The sequence below is a fragment of the Merops nubicus genome, unplaced genomic scaffold, assembly GCF_000691845.1.
Source record: "Merops nubicus isolate BGI_N331 unplaced genomic scaffold, ASM69184v1 scaffold51940, whole genome shotgun sequence".
In the NCBI taxonomy this organism is placed as follows: domain Eukaryota; kingdom Metazoa; phylum Chordata; class Aves; order Coraciiformes; family Meropidae; genus Merops; species Merops nubicus.
In genome coordinates this window covers 18,373-38,021 of record NW_008583238.1, presented here as the reverse complement: position 1 = coordinate 38,021, position 19,649 = coordinate 18,373, and the positions used below count along the sequence as shown (strand labels likewise).

Sequence of the window (19,649 nt, the reverse complement as noted above, 5' to 3'; positions counted from 1 at the left end):
CCCCCCCTTCCCTTTCATGTAACACACCCTCACTGAAAACTATACAGCAGGATACAGTGAACAGAGCTTCACCATGAGTAGTCTGTCATAGCTCTATTAAGGATCAAATCTAGGGAATGTCCATCACCTCCTAGTTTTACTTCTCATACAGAAATCTGCAATGAACCAGCAATGAAGAAGAACTCATTTAGAACTACAAAAACTCTACAATTCAGTTTAGTCAATAGACTTTCAGGGTGCTGAAAACCTTCTGCTACCTGAAATGGGTCTTAAGTTAGATCAAGCTCAAACTAAACTTTCACTTCATGAGCACATGAGACAGGGTCTCCTGTACCAAATCAGGCTGCTTAGATTCAAGCCAAAAACATGTACCTTGTACGCAGGCACATACACACACACACACCCTGCCAGGAAAACCTCACATGACCAAACACACAGCCTGCTAGCTAATACACAGCCACCATTCCTGAATCCAATCTAGCCTTATGCCCACAGATTCACCTCTTAATTCATGTGTCCCTTATATCAGACCCCTTTACCTTCAAATTACTTTAGGGTATATCACAATACAGCATAAAACATCAGATCAAAATTATATAATGCTTCATACCAATTGTGATCCCTGTGCCTATCAATGAAATTCTCTAAGTGACTGCTCAGGGTTCTGTAGGTGATTCATGAACAACTACATAATCCTGGTGTTTAATCCCTACAGAACACACATTGAATTCAGCTTGCATTTGAACTGTGCAAGGATCACAGTCTTAGATGTAGAAAGAAGGGAAGAGCACAAGGACTGGTGCATTCCAGTGGCAGGCAAGAAATAGATGTTTTTCTGCAACAGATATACAGACTACGCTTAGGAGTCAGTTCCTTAGACAAATCAGATATGCTCAGTACTGCCAATATAAAGTGTTAAAAGCTGAGTCAAACCTTAAAAAAAAAAAACTTTTTTTTTTTTAAAAAAAAGTCAGATTTTAGAAAGAAATACTAAATAAGGGGCAGGAGGAGAGGGACAGACATTTGTCTCCTAATTTGCAAAGCATCTGTGATAATTCTGAATTATATTATCAGACTTTTCTTCATATCAGTGGTTACTAGTTACAAGCAATGTTTATATATATATATATATTTTAGTGGAAACTTATTTTGAAGCTTGGGTGATTAATTACCTTAGCCTGAAACTGAAGCTTTGAAATATCAAAATATATCTAATAAAATCACAATGGCTAATGATGCCTAGTGTGAGATTGACACTTCTTATACAACAGGTTTCTCTAAGCCCAGTATATAGCAGGTGAGTGGTGCCATTAAATAAAAACAATCACACCCTGACACATCTGTTCACCACACCATTATTCACTCCCTCCTTCACTGAGCCTGCGACAACCTGCACATATGTTCTGTAAGGGAGTGGCTGATCTCCAGTTCTCACTGGGCTAGTATGACTGGGTTATATACTGCTAATTCAGAAGCTCTCCTAATCCATTTCACAGCTTAGTCAGTGCCCACACTGGCAAGATATTTTCCTTTCAGCTGATCACCCAGTAAGTTGATCTGCTCTGAATCTGATTTTTTGTCTGTTGGAAATATTGCAAGTCTTGCAGAAGGAATGTGAAAGATCTGAACCTGAGATTTTTCATTTCCAAGCGGTCAGTCTACAAAGGACTCAGAGCAAGAACCCTCAGTAGTTACAATTATTTAGAGATTACTTAGACCCTGCTGAGCTAGTTATTCTACAAATGCCTGACAGAAGGATGACATCTTCACAAAACGTCAGTAAAATAAGAAACTTAGAGGAGACAAGTCTTATTTACAGTACCTACAATCAAGAGCATTCTGTCTCCTGTCTTTAAAACTTGAAGGTCGAAGACCAGGCTGAACATAGGTGACCCATGGAGCCAGCTTACTAAAGATTTACTTGTTCCTGTGGGCAATGACACGTAGGAGCGTGAGGCACTGCTGGCATAGCTGACTGCTTCTGAATAACCTCCTCCCAGCCTTGAAGTACTGCGGGCAGTTTTTAGTACAGATTAACAGCAAAACTTCAATTTGTACCTTTTGGAACCATGTTGAGACATGACTCACTGTGTGTTTTAGTCAACCTCCATCTTGCCTAAGTTCATCTCATGAACTGGCAAGAAAGCCAGTGCTAGTGCCGGCCTTTTCCTGTTCCATCAAAACACTCCCCGTTGTCAAACGCACCTGGGGTTTGCTCTGGTGTTCCTCCAAGTGCTGGAGCAGACTGTTCGTGTCTGGTCAAGCTCACAGCTTAAAAAAGACAAAAACAAGAGCAACTCTGTTTAAAAAGGCAATACTGTCATACTTCAGCATATATTCAGCACTAGCTTATCTAAGTTCATACACTGTTGTGAGGCAGTGAGTGTAAACGTTTGACACAATTCCTGTGCTCTACAGATTTCGTGCACCATGTTCTGTAAATCCAGTTTTCTCAATCATTTGGTTTTGCTGGTACAGGAGTCACCACAAAGAAGCCTCTATGCAGGATGAGAAATTTGTCAAGAAGGATTACCCAAGAGTCCCAAAACACGGTGGTGTTTGTTTTGGAGAAAAGAGATTATCGTGTAATGTAACAGTTCACCAGCATCCAGGTTTGAACATTTTATCAGTTCCTACTACATGGGCAGGAGCAGTAAGAGTGGTCCAATTTGAATATAAAGACTAATCTGTGTTTGTAAAATTCTCGAAGTAAGAATGGGCAAGTTTTGTTTCTCCTTGGAAAGATATCCGTACAGTGCTCCATAGAGGCCTATGGTTCTCCAGCTAGCTAGGTCCTCCTATACAAGCTGGAAGGAACTATGCCCTGCATGGACATTGTTTTCTTAGCAAAGGAATTCTCACCGTATCCTAAAGCTCATTTGACACATTAGCAGTTGTTTTTAAGGCATCTAGTATAGGCCTCATACACCGATTAATAATTGATATTAATAAACTAGTAACACATGAACTTTTCTGTAAACACCGAATCTATTTTAGACAAAACTACTGTGTATTAGCCACAAAGAAAAATTGGGCTTGAAGCATTCGTTCTAGAATTTTAAACAAGCACAGCACAGACGTAATATTTGCCTATGTTCTTCATCAAACTCAGTAACTTGTCATTATCTGAACCATGTCCAAATTGGTCAGAAATTTAAATGTGCTATCCCAGCGGGACAAATGCTGACAATTGTGACATGTACCCAGCAACAGGATACAATCCTAGGGGAGAAGACAGAGGTGCGTCACAAGAATATAAACAGATACTCAACGAATTTTGGTGGTTAAGGTTTCTGGAAGGGAGAGCGCTCTCTTTGACTCCACTGGTCCCTTCACACTGTCCCTCAGGGAGCGCACGCTCTTCTGGCGATTACGTGCGAAACGAGCCCTCTTGATCTTCCACATTGCCGCATCACTGAGGTTGGCGACATTTGTCCGGACAGCAGTGATAGCTTTGCAAATGCAAGTGACCAAGTTAGGATTCATTCCACAGTATGGTGAGGCTCTAGTGCTGCCAAGTGCCCAATGCAACTGGGCCCCAGGTCCCACTCATGTCAAGAAAGCTTCATATGGGCTCAAGGGGTCCATCTGCAAGGTACTCATTTGCATGCTCTCATTCCAAAATCCAAAAAAACCCAAACGGCATAATTGTCTTTTTAAAATTATGCTGTTGCTTCTTTCTTTAGACATTGGACAAAAACAGGTTCTCAAAACCAAAACCTGAATTTCAGGCTAAGGGAACACAAGGTGCCCTCTATTTGAAAACAGCAGAAGTCTTATGAGTACGCATCACATTTTGTGCACTGATACCCAAATGTGGACTCTAGTTTTGCCACACTGAGCTCCTGTCCAGCCTGCACCTATCAGCCTGGATTTTAACAGTACCCCAAAAATCTGTGAGTGCTATTAGGCTTTTACAGTGGTGTTACCAGTGTTATGACTGCCTGTCTTAATGGGGTCACCAATACTTTTCTATAGTCATGTCTATGGTGCATTCAAACCCTTTGAGTTTAATTATTTGAGCAGCTAGAGGCAGCGAGCCTACTCTGCACCACTTATGTCTTTGAAAAGACAAAGAAAGGTTAAAAAGAAATCTGAAAAATATCTTCATTTTAAATCACACCCAAATATTCATATTTAAAGATAGGACCCTACGTTTGCAGCCAGAGGTCCTAGAAACTAGTGCTGAGATTGCCCCCTTACGCCACAGCGGCAGTTCCCAGCTTTGGGTCATGCTACTCAAATAAAGAGAAGGAAATATGTTTCCAGTTCCACCCATCTACTGGCTGGATGCAGCAGCAGCACCTTGGCTTTTTTAGACATTGGCCTCCATGCAAGTGTAGGAGGAGGCATTAGACTGCTGAGAGAATACACACTGTCCACTTGTTCCCACCTCCTCCAAGCAAATCAGATGGAAACAGATGTGTCTCATGGGCCACCACTTGGGTAAGGAAGTTTTTAATTACTCAGCATGTTAAACAACCATGCACAAAGTAGCCCCCCTTAGTGAATGGAAGGAGACACGGTATCACAAAACAAAGTACGAACAGGACAAACATTTACAACCACTTGTCACTACAGGAATAGTTAACTGAGCACTGGCTCTAAGAGTCCATATACTTCTTATGCTGTGCCCCATACATTTGTTAGTTTGTCTGTCAAGGGTCATACAGCTCCTAGGGCTGTCTTTCTACAGACCACTGCATAACAGGGTCAGGCATGACCTAGGCCTTTGAGAAGAGCAATGCTGCTTGATAGCATAAGAAGAGCTACAAAAGAACAAGTGGGTTAACACAGGTTGTAGCTGATCATAGAACCAAACCACGTTTCATCAAGGCTGGCAACCACATCCTAGTGAGAGTAAAAGATCACACCCCAGGGTCCACCAACAGAACATGGCCTGATCTGCACTTGGGAAGTCAAAAAATGCTCATTTATTCTCTTTTTGCCTAAAAGACTACTTTATTTCAGAGAATGTATATAGGGGAGACCTAACCCTCTCAGACCCTCGCAGGCAGATAAAGCCGATAAAAAGGGATCAGACTGATTTGGACTCTGCTTACTTGTTGGAAAAGGGAATTCTTTGTTGCAGTCCAGGTGAAGCTGTGCTTCCAGAGACAGGGTCTCAAAGCGATTCACAAAGAACTCCCAGCTCAAAGCTGGAATATCCGCTTTTAGAAAATGAAGCAGCAAAAGCTTACTAAGAATTGTGGGCCTGTCCTTGACAACTGTGTCAAACTGGAAATCAAGGCAGAGGCAGAGACCCTATAAAGGAAAAAAAATATAAACAAAAAACACACAAAATACACCACAGAACTGAGATGTGAAAACTAAATTTTTTAAAGCAAAGCTCACAACTTCTGTTAATCAGTACAGGCTTAAAGGTTTATCGCCTTTTGAGTCCTTTAAATTGGAACTCAGGCTACTGATATCAATGGAAAAGTAAGGTAAGGAAAGAGGTAAACAAATGTCATATTTAGAATGTAGAATCTGCAAAGATTTTGAGGAATACAAAGGTATAAGCAAAGTTCTGTCCTACTGCACATTTGGGACACAGTATCAAAGTACTGTCTTCACAGACACCTGCTTGAGAAAAAAACTTATATTCAGGCAATTGAATCAAGCCTTTAATTACAGAAAGAATTAATCACTGAGCCCTAATAGAGGAAGAAAGGTTACATGATGGGTATCAGAAGCTCAAAATGCTTCTGTATTTTATTTGCACTAGAATTTTCAATGTAGTGTTAGGACTTACATTTGAGATGACCCACACCTTAAACATGAGAGTGCAGTATACTAGCAAGAGTCTCAGTAAACTCAGTGAATTCAAGTTCTCTGGAAACTATTTTGAAAAGGCCCTATATGGAATAAAACTAGCAAGTATTAACAACTTTTCATAGGCAGCAATGCTGAATTTTTTAAAATACATATTCATTCTGTTCTCCAGACATTTTTAGATACCGTGAGATTTTAAATTTATCTTGCTTGCATATGTAGGCTCACTTTCATATCTGCTTAGTTTTAATCATGAGAATTCTGATTGGCAGGGTCTCTCACATGCTTAAAATTACATGCCTAAGTACATCTTGAAAAGGTCAAGACCATGTTTGGTTTTCCTTGAGTAAATTTTCTCACTGTCAACTCAGTTGCATGTCACAAGACTTACAAATGTTTGGTGCTTTTTTTAATTGAAAAACGTAAATAGATTTTAAAATAATACTTTAAAAAAAAACATTTGGAGCTTTCTATGATAGCAGTCCAAATGCAATAGTAATCCTTTGCAGTCATTAAGTTTTTACAGTTTGACTTCATGATTTTAAAGGTCTCTTCCAACCTACAGGACTCTATGATTCTAAGCTGGGGCTAGGGCAGCATCACTCCCCTTGGCTATTTTGTGCATATGTCATTCATCAAGAGCCACAGGGCTGGCCTGCAGAGGAATTAGCAGTGACTGTGATCCCATGTCTGAACAGCTTTGAACTTCATGTGAAAACCCAGATTCTTGTTTGAATGTATTTTTTCCCCCATATAAAGAGCCTACCTGTAAAGCTGGCCTCTTTATGGTGTCAAGCAAAAGCCCAGCTCTTGTAGCTACTGCTGGGTTGACATCTTCCACAGCAGTCAGGAAACAGCAGAATGCATGAGCCAAAGAGTACTTCAGTAGGTGGTTTTTTGTCACAGAGTGAATATCCAAAAATCTGCACAACACAGCCACCTTCTCCACTGTAGTAGCCATGCCCCCAGACACAGAAAATATGCATATTAACTTAGGCAATGACTTCTTTATGTCCTGATTAATACAGTTCTCCTAGAAATACACACATCTGAGAAAGTAACAAGAAATAGCCGGCAAGTGTTGTAAATTTGATTTTCCTTTCATCATCCAAAATGTCTCACGTTCTTCTCTACCTTTCTGCATTGTTGTGCCATAGTTTTGCACCAGACTATCTTCAAAACTCCTCAAAGCAGTAAAAAGACAATAACCTATTATAGGCCTCCTCAGTTACAGCAGAGAAAGCTCCACCTCTTCAGCAAGGCAACACAGAGCAAATATGTACATTTCTCAGGCCTACCTGCTTCAAATCTCATCTTCCAATCTTTGCTGTTGAAATTGCTGTTTATAATTGTCCAGAAAATGTCAGCTCCATGGGGAAGTGAAAGTGCATGAAGAAGAAGTGGGACTGCCAGGGAAGAAAGCTGAGAGAACTCAGATTTCACAACTCCCCATAAGCTGGAAGGACCAAAAAGAGTAAGCCTGTTTATAAAAACACTCCCATGACTTCCTTTCTTCTAAATGTCTACACTGTATTGTTGGTGGGAATGCACTTCTCATGGAAATCTCTCTGAGAGATCCTGGCCATTTATGAGAATTTTACAGAGTTGCTGGTAGGAGAACAGAGATACTTGCAAATTTTCAACTACAGCAGTTTTTCTTGAAAAATCCAGCTCAAATATTCTTTACAATGACACTTCAGAATTGACAAGAGTTTGCCTAATTCAATGCACAACCACCACAGAACATAACCTATGCCATGAATTAGCAGTTTCAGCACAACCAGCCTCAGCACATAAACCACATGAATTGCCTTGGCACCATGAATCATGCGCATCCATGAACGACTAAGATGTTGGGTGTTCACAGTTTGCTGGTATTAGATGCAGGACAGATTCTCTAGTCTGCTAAAACTGTACAGTTTCAGGAGATGCTCCATGAAATTGATACAGAGCAGGTGTAAGCACTGATGAACACTCTCTTTTTCAGAGCATCATATGCTGATGCTTATTCAGTGAGTTTTCTGCAAAAGTTCGTTTCTCCAAAGAGGATCTCAAAATGCACAGATTCAACCTAGTTCACTCCGATAATGCTATTACTCAATGTGAGAAACTCTGACTCACTGCAAAACAAGTGGTGCACAAGAGAGTAGCCATGAGGGACAATGCAGGGTACCTGTGCTACAGTTACGTAGCCCTTCCACACTTCCCTACTGCCCTTTGTTAATTTTCCACACTAAACATGCAAACTCTTCGATACCAACAGCAATTGCAAAGTTGGAGAACCAACAAAACAAGAAGTCAGCGTGATGAAAACCTACCTTGCAATCAGCATGTGATCTTGAATATAGGCAAGAAATTGTGGATGGTCCTTTCTTGCTATATATAGGCATTCCCCATGAAGACACAGGATCTTCAGACAGTTCAGCATGTTAAAAAGAATGTCTGGTTCTTCAAACCTTGACATTTCCTGTCGAGGTAAGTAGATGTACTACTCTCAACACAATGACACCACTTAACCAAAAATTCAAACTAAACAAACAAGTAATGCACATTACCTGCAATATAGTGTATATGAGCTTCAAGGTAACTGGAAGTTGCTGGTAACAAAATTTTCTTTCTGTGTCATTCTTTATCACTGTTGAAAATGGTAATGACATAAAACATTGTTAAAATGTTCTCATATGTGGATTCAAAATGAAACTAAAGAATGTCAAAGTGATGAAAAAGAAATTAATTCTAGCCACAGTAACCCTGCAGTCAGTAAAGTTAAAACAGCATGGGATTCGGCATGTACACGTTTTGCTACTTTATGTTCCAAAAGCCAAGGTTTCTGCCAACATCTTGTTGAGAGACAGTCATACTTGCTGTAAACATAAATACAGCCTTCCCATTTAATTAGTATGTTGAGACTAACGCATGAGAAAAAAGTGAATTTGCATTGTTGGACTTGAAAGAATGCTTCAGAACATTGTCTTCTATATGAGTAGAAGCATTTCACCTAAAGCCTTACTGAACTACCCAACCTTTTCACCTCGCACCTACCAGCATTTTCTGTGCTCTCTGTGTGATTTCCTGGGTTTTGTCCATGTTTTGGTGCTGATTTGTCTTCCTCTTCTCCTTCAGTTCCTATAATAAACTCAGGTCTAGTATACAGAAGACTATCCTCGAGGTTATCTGTGGGCTCCTTTAAGAAAGAATAAGTTAAATTCATTTCTTAATGTCAGCTAAATACATAAGACTATATCCTGCTGTTTTAAGTTACGTTTGGTGTGATAAGGTGATGTCAAATGAGGCAGACAGTGTCTAGTTCCATGTACACTTGTGCATTCAAATCACTTGTATATCTAAAACTCTGTATCAACAAATGCGTATCGATAAGAAGACTGTGTTTCAAATGTGGTTTTAAGTGGTACCACTTAACAGAATCTGTATATCCATAGTGGAGCTGAATCACTGGGCTGTGGTTTCACCAAACTTGAGATCCTTGCCTCAGTACAGTAACAGATAGGAGCAGGGTATGTTTCCTACACTACTGTAGAGTTACAAGCTTAGAAGCAGGAGCCACCTCAACCACATTACCATTGAAAAAAGGATCAGGCTGGACTTACTTCTGCCTGTGGCCAGGAGTTTAGGGTTACAGGTTGCCATTGTGACCATTATGATATACATAGCAAGGTAGATCCTAGAAACGGTATTGAGCTCCAGCACTCAAAAGACTGCACCACTTGCTACTTTTCAGTTCAGATGAGAATCTGAACTGAAAGGGCATGAGATGGTTTTTTTGGGCACAAGTTACGGAACAACACATGCGCAATACCTGCTATTAGCATACACATCCAAATGGAATTCTGAAGCTTTTACACATCAAAAGGCATCACTGTGCCCATCACTGAAAAAAAAAAATACTAAAAACCATCCTGCCGTTACCACCCCACAGCAAAGGAGCACTCAGAATAAGGGGTACAAGGCTGTCTTCTGAACTAAGAGATGGAACAGTTACATATGATAGATGTACAGCTTAAAATATATTCATCACACCACAGTTAATGCCTCTGTTCTTCTGCAAAGGTACAGAGGGCTTTAACAATGGCTAGTGATTGGAGAGTACATATCTGTGCTTGATAAAGCTGGACGCTCAGCTTGAAGTACATTCTGTTCTTCAACAGTGGTTAGCATTTTCAACACTAAAGCACCAAGTAAGGCTTGTGCACTTGACAACTGATTCACTCAAAATCAATTATTTCAAAATACCCACTCAGTTTTTAAAAGAAGATGAGCAGTATTAGCATTTCACATTTTATTTAAGACACAGTATTGCAGGAGTGTCCCTCCAAAGTGAAATAGTATTTCAGTGTTGATGGGGGAACAGTTCATACTGGATGAATACTGTCATCTTCCCTGGGTTATCTGAATCAACTCAAACATAGGAAATATTAGTTCAAAGGCATTTTGCCTTAACATCCCAAATCCTCCATGCCAGAAGCCAGTTGCACAGTGTCCTGAGATCAATGAAGCAGAGTTTCAGCACACCAGTCGAGGCCCTTTCCTGCTCTACTTACCACAAGCCTGATTTCTTCTTTTGGAGCGAGCTGTTCCAGCAGCTCAAAACCCAGCTGGTAACACAGAATGCTAGACTGACACAGACCACATTCAACTGCTTTTTCATCTTTCTGGCAGGTGTGAGAACCACCCCAGGGTGCCTGGAACACATTGTTTATGATGGATATTATATCTTTTGAAATGCTGTTCTCTAAGCCCAAAGTGACACCATCATCCTGGAGTTCCATCTGAAAGAGAGTGAAAAGAGTAGGGATTTATTACCTATTTAAAAGCTAGAGCACTAACTAATTTGCCTCTTCCTACATTTCTGCAAGTGTTATATTACAGTAATAAGAAGAGTTTGAGATTAACTGGAACTCACAATTTTAAATTGCCACTGGTGTTGTGGCCCAAGTCCAAAGAGCTAGAGTAAATAGACTACTTCAAGTACAGGACCTGTGAATTTTACCTTGAGACAGTTACCCAAAACACTTGGCCTTGGATTTATAACATACCAATTTACCTATCAAAATACTATGCATCTCATCTAAGCCTATCTACAAGTCTCAGCTTCTAGTCTGTAGAAACAAACATCTCTCAAAGGAGAAGGTTTTTTTCACTCATTTGAGCTACCTAACATGACTGTGGAAGTATCTAACTTCTCTTCATTGAACATGAACTCCGACACGGGTAAAGGCAGATGACAGCTGTGTAGGGATTTAAATGTCTTAAACTTCATGTCAGCACCTCAGCAGAAAGGTATTCAATACAGCATTAAATGAGAGCCAAAAATAACTGCAGAACTTCAGTGTCCCCTCAATGGAGGTGTTTTTCTTCTTCAAGTACCTGCTTCAAGATGAGATCAAACATCAAAATGAAGCAATTAAGATTCATTTCATCTTCTTCACAGTCAAAATCAATTGTCTTTCCACTGGGGTGTCCGAAGTTCTTGAAAGGGCTATGAAAAGGACTGCGTATTGGACTCCTAAACGGGCTCTGGAAGGGGCTTGGGAAAGGACTCAGCATGTTGTGCTGAACTCTGCGCCCAGGGTCAGAAGCAACGCTTACCTGAAGACAAAGAATGTTCAAATGACTGTTACACATTTAAGTGAGCTCATTCAATATGAAATTGCAAAAAATGGCAACAACTTTGACAGCCCTACTATTCTCCTCTGCATCTTTCTTGCAAAAATCTACACGTCCCTTAATGCCATTAAATGATAAAATACAACACAAGTACAGAAGTCATACTCATCAGTATTACACAGATTCTCTCAGGCTAAGTGGCTGACAGCCATTACCTTACTCCTAAGGAAGAATCCCAACATCATAAACCAAACAGAAAATTGGTGATGGTAGTAATGTGGCCAGCAGGTTACAGTGATGTGTTCCATGATCCAGGGACATGAGTTTCAATAGCAGGAGGCTAATAAAGGAGGCTATCTTGAGAGAACAGTTTAACTAAGGCTATACCAAAGATACAGGTAGCTGGAAATGACACAGCAGTAACAAGGTGTGCATGTCTGCATTGATTCATGTCCACACCACAGTAGCCCACCTAAAACACCCCCAAAACCTCTTAAGTGTTGCAGGGAGATAGATACACAGTTAGATGACACGTGATGTCTATTTTTAGGCCAGCTATGATCTGAAAGACCAGATGGTAAGTTTGTCTACTTTTTCTGCTTATTTTATGTCCTGGTTTGAGCTGGAACAGAACTAATTCTGTTCAGTGATTTTCCTTTTCAGCTCAGTCTAAGTGACTGCACTTTCTGAAGTTAACAGTATATTTTTGCAGACAGCGTCTGCTCTAAACCTTGGCAGTTTAGAAGTGGTGTTGGGCCAGGTGTGGGAGTGCTCTCTGTGGAGCTACATAAGACAGACAGACAACATGTAAGGAATTATCTACTGCCCACATGCTGTAGTGCCTTAAATCTAAAGATCTGACCTTTCAAGCATTCTTGTCCCTGCTGTCCTTGAAGCACTTTGCCCAAGACTACTGGGAAGTAGGTCACATCAGTCCAAGCATATGTAGTGCCTACAGATTTGTAACGTTTTCGTTCGGACCATAAGCCTTTGATGGACAACTTTAGATCAATTTTTGCACCTCTTGGATGGGGAAAAAAATGCTCTGCTCTGTCACCCTTCCAAAATATACCTAGACCGACCAAATTTGTACCAGAATACGAAAGCTCATTCAAGGTGACCAGTTGTAAACCTTTCCAACTTGTTGATGGTTATTAATAGGAGGTGCAGAGAATGAGAATGGTTGGAAAATACCACAAACTCTCCAAACATATCCCTAGCAAACCAGTTCATTAAGGAAAAACTGCAGGTTTTCTGCTGTTCCTATCTGCACTGTCTTTACATTGATTGTGTGATACAGTGGTATTAATTGAAGAAGTCATGCCAATATTCTTCCATTTTCAAAATTTACAGTGCTCCAAATCAAATGGTGCCATACCAAAAGATGACTTTTTAATTTTTCACATGCATTTTGTTAGGAAAACTGTTCTTAGCAAAAAAAATAAGCAGGACAATAACAGTTACCCTCCGAGCTGCAAGATTTCCTGCCAGTTCGCCAACTCTTACTTTTCTTTGATTGGCCAACTCTTTTACAGAATTAACTCCATCAGAAAACATGCTGATCAGTAACTGAAGAGGAACAACAATGTCTAGTTCAGATAACACCTGAGGAAAGACAATAAACACAAAACCATGAGTTTCAAGTTTAACCAAAAATGCCAGCTGCTTTAAGTACCTTTATCATATGGTCCTCAGTTCAGGAAGTTGAGGAAGCATTTAATTTTGGGATTCAATGAGGTGAGCTGCAAGCTTAGATTTCTGTTAGAATCAGGGCAAAAGAGAACCAAATATTTCTGTAAACCAAAAGTTGTCAATACTTGGATTAATAACTATTTACTGTATTTATTATTACTTAAAACTGAGTTCATGTATTTACTCGAAGAATCCAGTCAGAATGGTAGGCTACCCATGTCAACATAGTGACAGAGTGGTTATTTATCTGCACATCACTGAGGAAATATTCATCCTTTATTTTATCACCAACACTCAGAGATTAGCTAATTGACATTTGTCATTAACCATTGTTAGGCCAACAAAAATCTAAAAAAACCCCATATATATATATATATTTGTTTTTTAAATCATTCATTAGTTGAAAACCTTTCATACTTGAAAATTGCTACAATCATCAGGTAAATTGGTCTCTACAGAAGCCCAACCAAAATAGCCCTCGGCAGAGAAAAAGCAATAATGACAAATACAGGTATTATTCTGAGGTACTGTGGAAAATTTTACACCCTTTTGCATTCAGTGCCCTCAAATAACACAATTGTTCCTGTAGCTTTTGAATATGAACACTGGGTGAATGCCAGCTTTGTGTACAAATATAGCACAAAAGAACCAGAGTAGCAAAAAGCTTGATGGGTACAGAGCTAGTCTAATCCAGTTCTTCATATGCAGCAACCACTGCAGCTGCTTCTGGAGCCTGGAATTAATTTTGCAAGCTACAGACCAAATTCTGTGAAGACTGAAAACTACTGCTGGCAAAAAGTCAGACAGCTGAATGGTCCTAAAGCCATAACAGACATTCAAAGGTAAAAGGAATTTCCAGGCTTCCATTATGTTGCCAATGATGGGCTAGTAAAGAAAGCTTCCCAGGATCTGTCTACCAACCATGCTTACACTGGGGGTAAGCAAACGGCAGGAAGGTTCCATGATCCTTGGAAAGTGGCTTGTTTTCTTTCTTCCTCTCTCTTTTCCCTTTTCCAAAATCATAAGCTGCTTCAGCACGACTCACCAAGAGAGGACACTTACGTGCAGCCAAAGCAATGCTTGCTCTTGCACAGAGGATGGATACCCTGTGAACCGACAGCTAATGAAGCCAAACATCTCCTCCATGGAGAAGGGCAGAGGGCAAAGTTCAGTGTCAAACATTTTGCTGAAAAGTAGAATAAAATTACAGCATCACTGAGTTGCCAAGGCAGACACTGTGTGAGATATAACAGAAAACTGGTAGAAAGGCAATCTCACTGCCAGCACTGATGATGCTTCTGTGATCTTCTTGCATCCTCACCCTCCACAGGAGTTGAGCTATATGGCTGATACCACCTGTCCTGACTGCATAACGTCATGAATTTGGTGACGCACCTTAAAAATTTACATCACATCTCATATCATGCCCAGTTTCATTTGATAGCAATATCTTTTTCAACATTCAATGTAAAAATTGGAAAATTTTTCATCTTACCACTCCTCCATTAGGACACATTTACACTAAAGTTCAGATCGATACCTCCAAGTATAAAATTACACTCAGTTTCAGAGCCTCTTCATCAGTTAAAAGGCAAAGTGAAGTTTTATTGTCAAAGGTATACACCAGACATGAAATTATGACTCGGACAGCTACCATTCTTATTCTGGTGTTTTCTTTGCTCAACACTATAAATCAATACAAATCATCACACTTTCAGTGCCAGCTCTACTAATCCCCAACATTTCTCATCAACAGCTGGCCAGGAAGAGAATGATGCTTCTTCCACTACATTGCAGGAAGCCACTGAAAATGTGCCTTGCCCACAGCAAAGAAGCAACCATGTAGATGGCTCCTGATACAGATTAGAGGATACAAGGAGCAATATAAGGAAGGACTCTTTCCCAAAGCTTGAGTGCTTTAGTCTAAATATAAATTACAAAAAATTCAGAAGCATTCACTCACTACTGTCTATTGCACACAAGCATTTTTATTTGTTGTCACCATGTTGTTCTGCTAAAACTCCCAACAATCAACACGTGCAACAACAGAATGATTCCTACATGTGTCTACATACCTCAACACTTCCCGGAACTCTTTCAGCTGATTATCAGGCACTTCTGTCCTTATAGCTTCCAACCACTCTGGCATGATACATTCCCACACGGGCTGGTTTATCACATTGTATGGAATCAAGCAAAGGATTCGATTCAGCCCTTCTTTTAATTGGGTCACAGCACTACACGATTTGTCCCAGTATCCACCAACCTGTAAGCATTTTCAGAAATCATACTGATCAATGATACTTCTCATCCCTGTAACTTGCCCAGCACCATAAATTTGCTCAGTGTGTTGCAGTCAGGAAATTGTGGGGGTGTGATGATCAGGACCTTCCAGCCTGAATTTTGAATTCAGCCCTGGGGACTGCACTGTTTTTTTAACTCTCTCATTTGATTCACAGGACACAAAAGCCCCATCCAAGATTTAGATTGATTGCTCACTTCCAGGCCATGATGCAGAGTAAAAACAACTTGCTGAGGATTTATTTTGAAAAACTCAGTCTGTACCAGGTGGTTTGTTGTGGCTGTTTATTTTGAGGGTTTCTAAGGGAAGGTTCTATGTGATAGAAGTATAATTTTTTGGCTTACAAGTAACTGGCCTACAGAGATTAATTATTCTAGCTGACCTCAGTTCACATTTGCTGTTCCTGGCTAACAGCTAACAGAGATGACTGCTGTTTTGGCAACAACTACTGGTAAACTCAGCCAACAAACTATTTTTTCTCCATTTATAACAGCTAATTTCATGGTCGTTTGTCTTCATGTTATAGTGAACCCTTGTAATGGGTCAGTCTAGTCTTAAGTATTGCAGTGCATGTAATAAAATTGAAAAAAGGGGCTGGATCCAAGACAAGAAATAGATTCATAACAGATTACAGTATGAGGTTAAGTCTTTCCTTTCCCCTATAACCTTAGAGCCCTGATCTCTTTTCTTAATTTCTAATGTCCAATGCATCCATTCACCTCTCAAATTCCCTCCACTGCTCTCCATTCCTCCCACAGCCAGGTGCATCATCAGAGCTATGGCTGAGAGTAAGACACATGCTGGTTTGCACACACACAGCAAACCCCACACACTAGACCATGAAAAAATCCATGGATGCACATTTCATCCCTGAAGACGTAATATATCACATCAAGTCATTATGGTCCTTCCTACTCTAGCCACTTAATCTTAGGAAACAAAACCCACGTGTTCTCTGGACGTTTTACATAAGAGGGTCACAAAATGAGCCTTACAGAAAACATAAGTGGTATCACTGGTAGTGATAAATGAGGAAAAAGTCTTAAATCTTTCACAAAAAATAAAGTTTCTATTTTCATGCTGATGTTTCATTTTCTATAGAGAAATATTCACATGCCAGACTTTGTTGCCTGTCTTCAATATCCAAGTTAAGTGCTTCACAATTAACAGACAGAAAGAACAACTTTCTAGAAACAATTCCAGCCAACGGTCTCACTAAGGCACCCTGAATGACCTTCCAGATAAGTCTCTTTCTCTGTCAGCAGTAAGGTGACCAGTCTTTTAACTGAGTCACTTGAAGTAGGTATTTGAAACTACAGGCCACCAGTATGTTCAGTGTTCCTTTCAGCTACAGCTGTGATTTCATGGCCCTTTAATTGACAGCTGCAGACATGAAGTACACAAAGAACAGAGAAACATGAGTAATGCACACAAGTAAAGGACAGGCTTCTATCTGGGAGCAGACAAATGATACCTTTTACTAAAGACAAGCTCAGGTGTTTCAGCAGCATAACAGAAATGTGCAGCTATCAGAAATGTACAGTATCTTTCAATACCTGTAACCTTCTTCCAACTTATCTTCATATTACTGTAAATAATCCCCATGCTCCAATACAGTAAAACTAAAAATGCTAAGAGGAGGAAAATTCCTGAACTCCTCTGCTTCCTCAGCCTCTGAGATGTCTTTTCCCTTGACAGAGCTGGTGGAGAAATGGTCTTTATACTTACAGCTTTAGTCTCCGTGACAAATAAAGGAAGCTCCCAACAGGTTATTCTTACCCTGGCAAACTCCATTGGTTTAGGAAGGAGGCACATAACCATGACATCAAACCGGACATCACAAACAGTCTTCAACCACTTAGTAACAAACTGGGGTTTGAGCTTTTCAACCAGGCTACCAACTTCATCATCCACCATGTAAGCTGTAGAGTGAAACCACTGGAATACCATGCTAACCAGCCTTGCTAAACTCTCTGTGGGTGTATTTTCACTGGGAGTGCACAGGCTCACCTGGAAGACACAAACACAAACTAAGTTCAATTTCTAGATTTAAAGGTGGCAAAGTTTTTTTCAATTATATTTTGCATATTCTCAGAGATATGAGGATGCAGATTACAGAGAAGACAATTGAGCTGACCAGTTTTAAGTAGAGTTTGGCACAAGACAAATGACAAAATAATTTCAAACGAGAAAGTAATAATAAGTGTGGGAAAAAACCCAAGCACTGAATTTTTTTTTTCTTAGTTTAAACACTCAAAGTACCAATACAGAATGCTTTGACAAACTGAAACATTTTGGTTTGAACTTTAAAATTATTTTTCATTTAAAAAGGTAATGTAATGCCTGGTGAGATATATGATACACATGCACACATACATATAAAATGTACAAGTTAGAAAGACAAACCAAATGAGGACTTTGAAGAAGTCTAAAAGATGTCTACTTAATACAGTAAGTGAGTGATCTTCGCTTTGCAAAAAGATTCCAATTTTTATTTTTCTGTCCTTGTTTGGGGTGGGAATATGAGGTTTAAGTCCTCAAAAATTCTCACATAATAATTTATATTCTTCTCCCCCTCTCCAAACTCTTTCTAAAACAATATCCGCACTGTAAAAGCATTCCAGATCTGAGACCAAGTCTGTACCCCAGTCCACAGACCAGGCACACTGCTAAGCTTTTAAGTACCAGCTATTAGAGTTCTAGGGTTCTATGTATCTTCTGGGGACGGAGACAAAGTTTCAAGTCATGCTTGTTGCACTGAGTCCAAAGAATGGAAAATAACATAGGACAGGAGATTTAGGAAGCTCCTTTAACCACCTATCAGCTGTTTGTTGCCATGTGCTAGGCCAAGACGTACTCCCAGCACCTAGCAACCTGAAACCAGTGGCCGCTGTCTTGCGGCACGAGCACAAAGGAGAAACGTTCATGTGTTTTCTGGACAAACAGCTGACAGCATTGCTTCCCAGACAAGATCAGAACCCATCTTACAAGTGCTTTTACTTCTTGTTTTTTCGTGGGATGAGGCAGCTAATGACACCCTTGCCAACTCAAATTACAGTCTTCATTGTTCTGCTTCATTACAGGTTGAAGGTAAGATGTTTGCTTCCTAGTGCTTCTTTTAGTTGAGTCTTAACTGAAAGAGAAGCTCAGCTTGCAGCCTTTTTATTAGGAACTCTTGATCTCTGTCCAGTTTCTAGATGAAAGGCATTTATTTTATGAAAGAAAATGGCAACCCACTCTCTCTCATGATCTGTGCTGTCATTTCTGCCTGCACTCACTACAGAGAGATCAGTAGATTTTGTAAGAATGGAATTAAGTCAGTGAGCTCCTTCTCCCTGTCACAGAAAGATAAGACTTTCAGTGTCAAGGATGAGGCATGCACAGTGTAACAAAACCTCCCTGTCCTCACTTCAATTTTACTTCTGGAAACATAGGCCTTCAGACTTTGTAAAACATTTGAAACAGAATAGAGGAATATGGCACAATTCATAAAAAAAAAAAAAAGCCTTATCAAAAACAACGTTAAAAAAACCAAGACCCACAAGGTATCAACAGACTAGAAAGTTTACTTATGTAGTCACTTGAAACAGCAGAGCAACTTCATTGGCATTATGGGATTCTAGACCTGGCACCCTTCTGTCCCTATCTCTGTTTATGTGACAGATGAGGAGAGAGCCTGGGAAGGAGAATTCTCCTTTGGGAGAACCGCAGTATCCAGTTTCTGAGGATCTATCAGGCTCCAGCCTGGCATGCTCATGAACCAGCCAGCAGCAATCCTGCTATTTTGCAGCAATCTCTGCTAACTACTGTGAGGGGTAGAATGAGCAGGGCTTCAAACTGGCAACCCACACCAGGTCAGTTAGCTGGAGTACTGTGACAGGGACTGATGCTGCCAGACTAATCTGAAGGCAGGAAGGAAAAGCAGCCCACTAAGACTTCTTCAGCCTATTCAGAGGTAAGAGAGAAAGCTGCATTTCCACAGAGGGATGTCTAGAGGTGGAAGGTGAAAGATGGATTTTTAGAGGATTGCCTTTTAAGGTTAAAATAATGGCACTCAGCAGAGGGCACTTGCGAGCAGATGACGGCATTTAGAAAGTTAATAAAAAATCTGAGAGAATTAATAATTCTGTTATACTCTATACAGGACCCAAAGGCAGTCAGCAGCTGCATCCAAACTAGCTTTGAAATCTCCAATCTGACAGCTTCACAGAAGTCCTTCCTGCTTACAAATCAGAAAAGTCACCAACTAAAGACA

The 19,649-nt window shown here is 40.1% G+C and overlaps 1 protein-coding gene across 1 annotated transcript in view; it reads right to left on the bottom strand.

The window, feature by feature from the left end:
- Nucleotides 1-2,152: 2,152 nt before the first annotated feature.
- The window catches only part of LOC103772489 (protein unc-79 homolog), a 34,263-nt gene continuing 16,766 nt past the window's right edge, over nt 2,153-19,649 (bottom strand). Inside the window, exons 12-25 of the mRNA XM_008939828.1 lie at nt 17,174-17,404; nt 15,168-15,358; nt 14,155-14,278; nt 12,865-13,005; nt 11,161-11,382; nt 10,335-10,562; nt 8,818-8,959; nt 8,331-8,410; nt 8,094-8,242; nt 7,074-7,231; nt 6,542-6,723; nt 5,064-5,265; nt 3,273-3,452; nt 2,153-2,271 (exon numbers count right to left, since the gene is read on the bottom strand). Coding sequence (XP_008938076.1) covers nt 2,153-2,271; nt 3,273-3,452; nt 5,064-5,265; nt 6,542-6,723; nt 7,074-7,231; nt 8,094-8,242; nt 8,331-8,410; nt 8,818-8,959; nt 10,335-10,562; nt 11,161-11,382; nt 12,865-13,005; nt 14,155-14,278; nt 15,168-15,358; nt 17,174-17,404 — 2,349 coding nt within the window. The remainder of the gene's footprint in view (nt 2,272-3,272; nt 3,453-5,063; nt 5,266-6,541; nt 6,724-7,073; nt 7,232-8,093; nt 8,243-8,330; nt 8,411-8,817; nt 8,960-10,334; nt 10,563-11,160; nt 11,383-12,864; nt 13,006-14,154; nt 14,279-15,167; nt 15,359-17,173; nt 17,405-19,649) is intronic.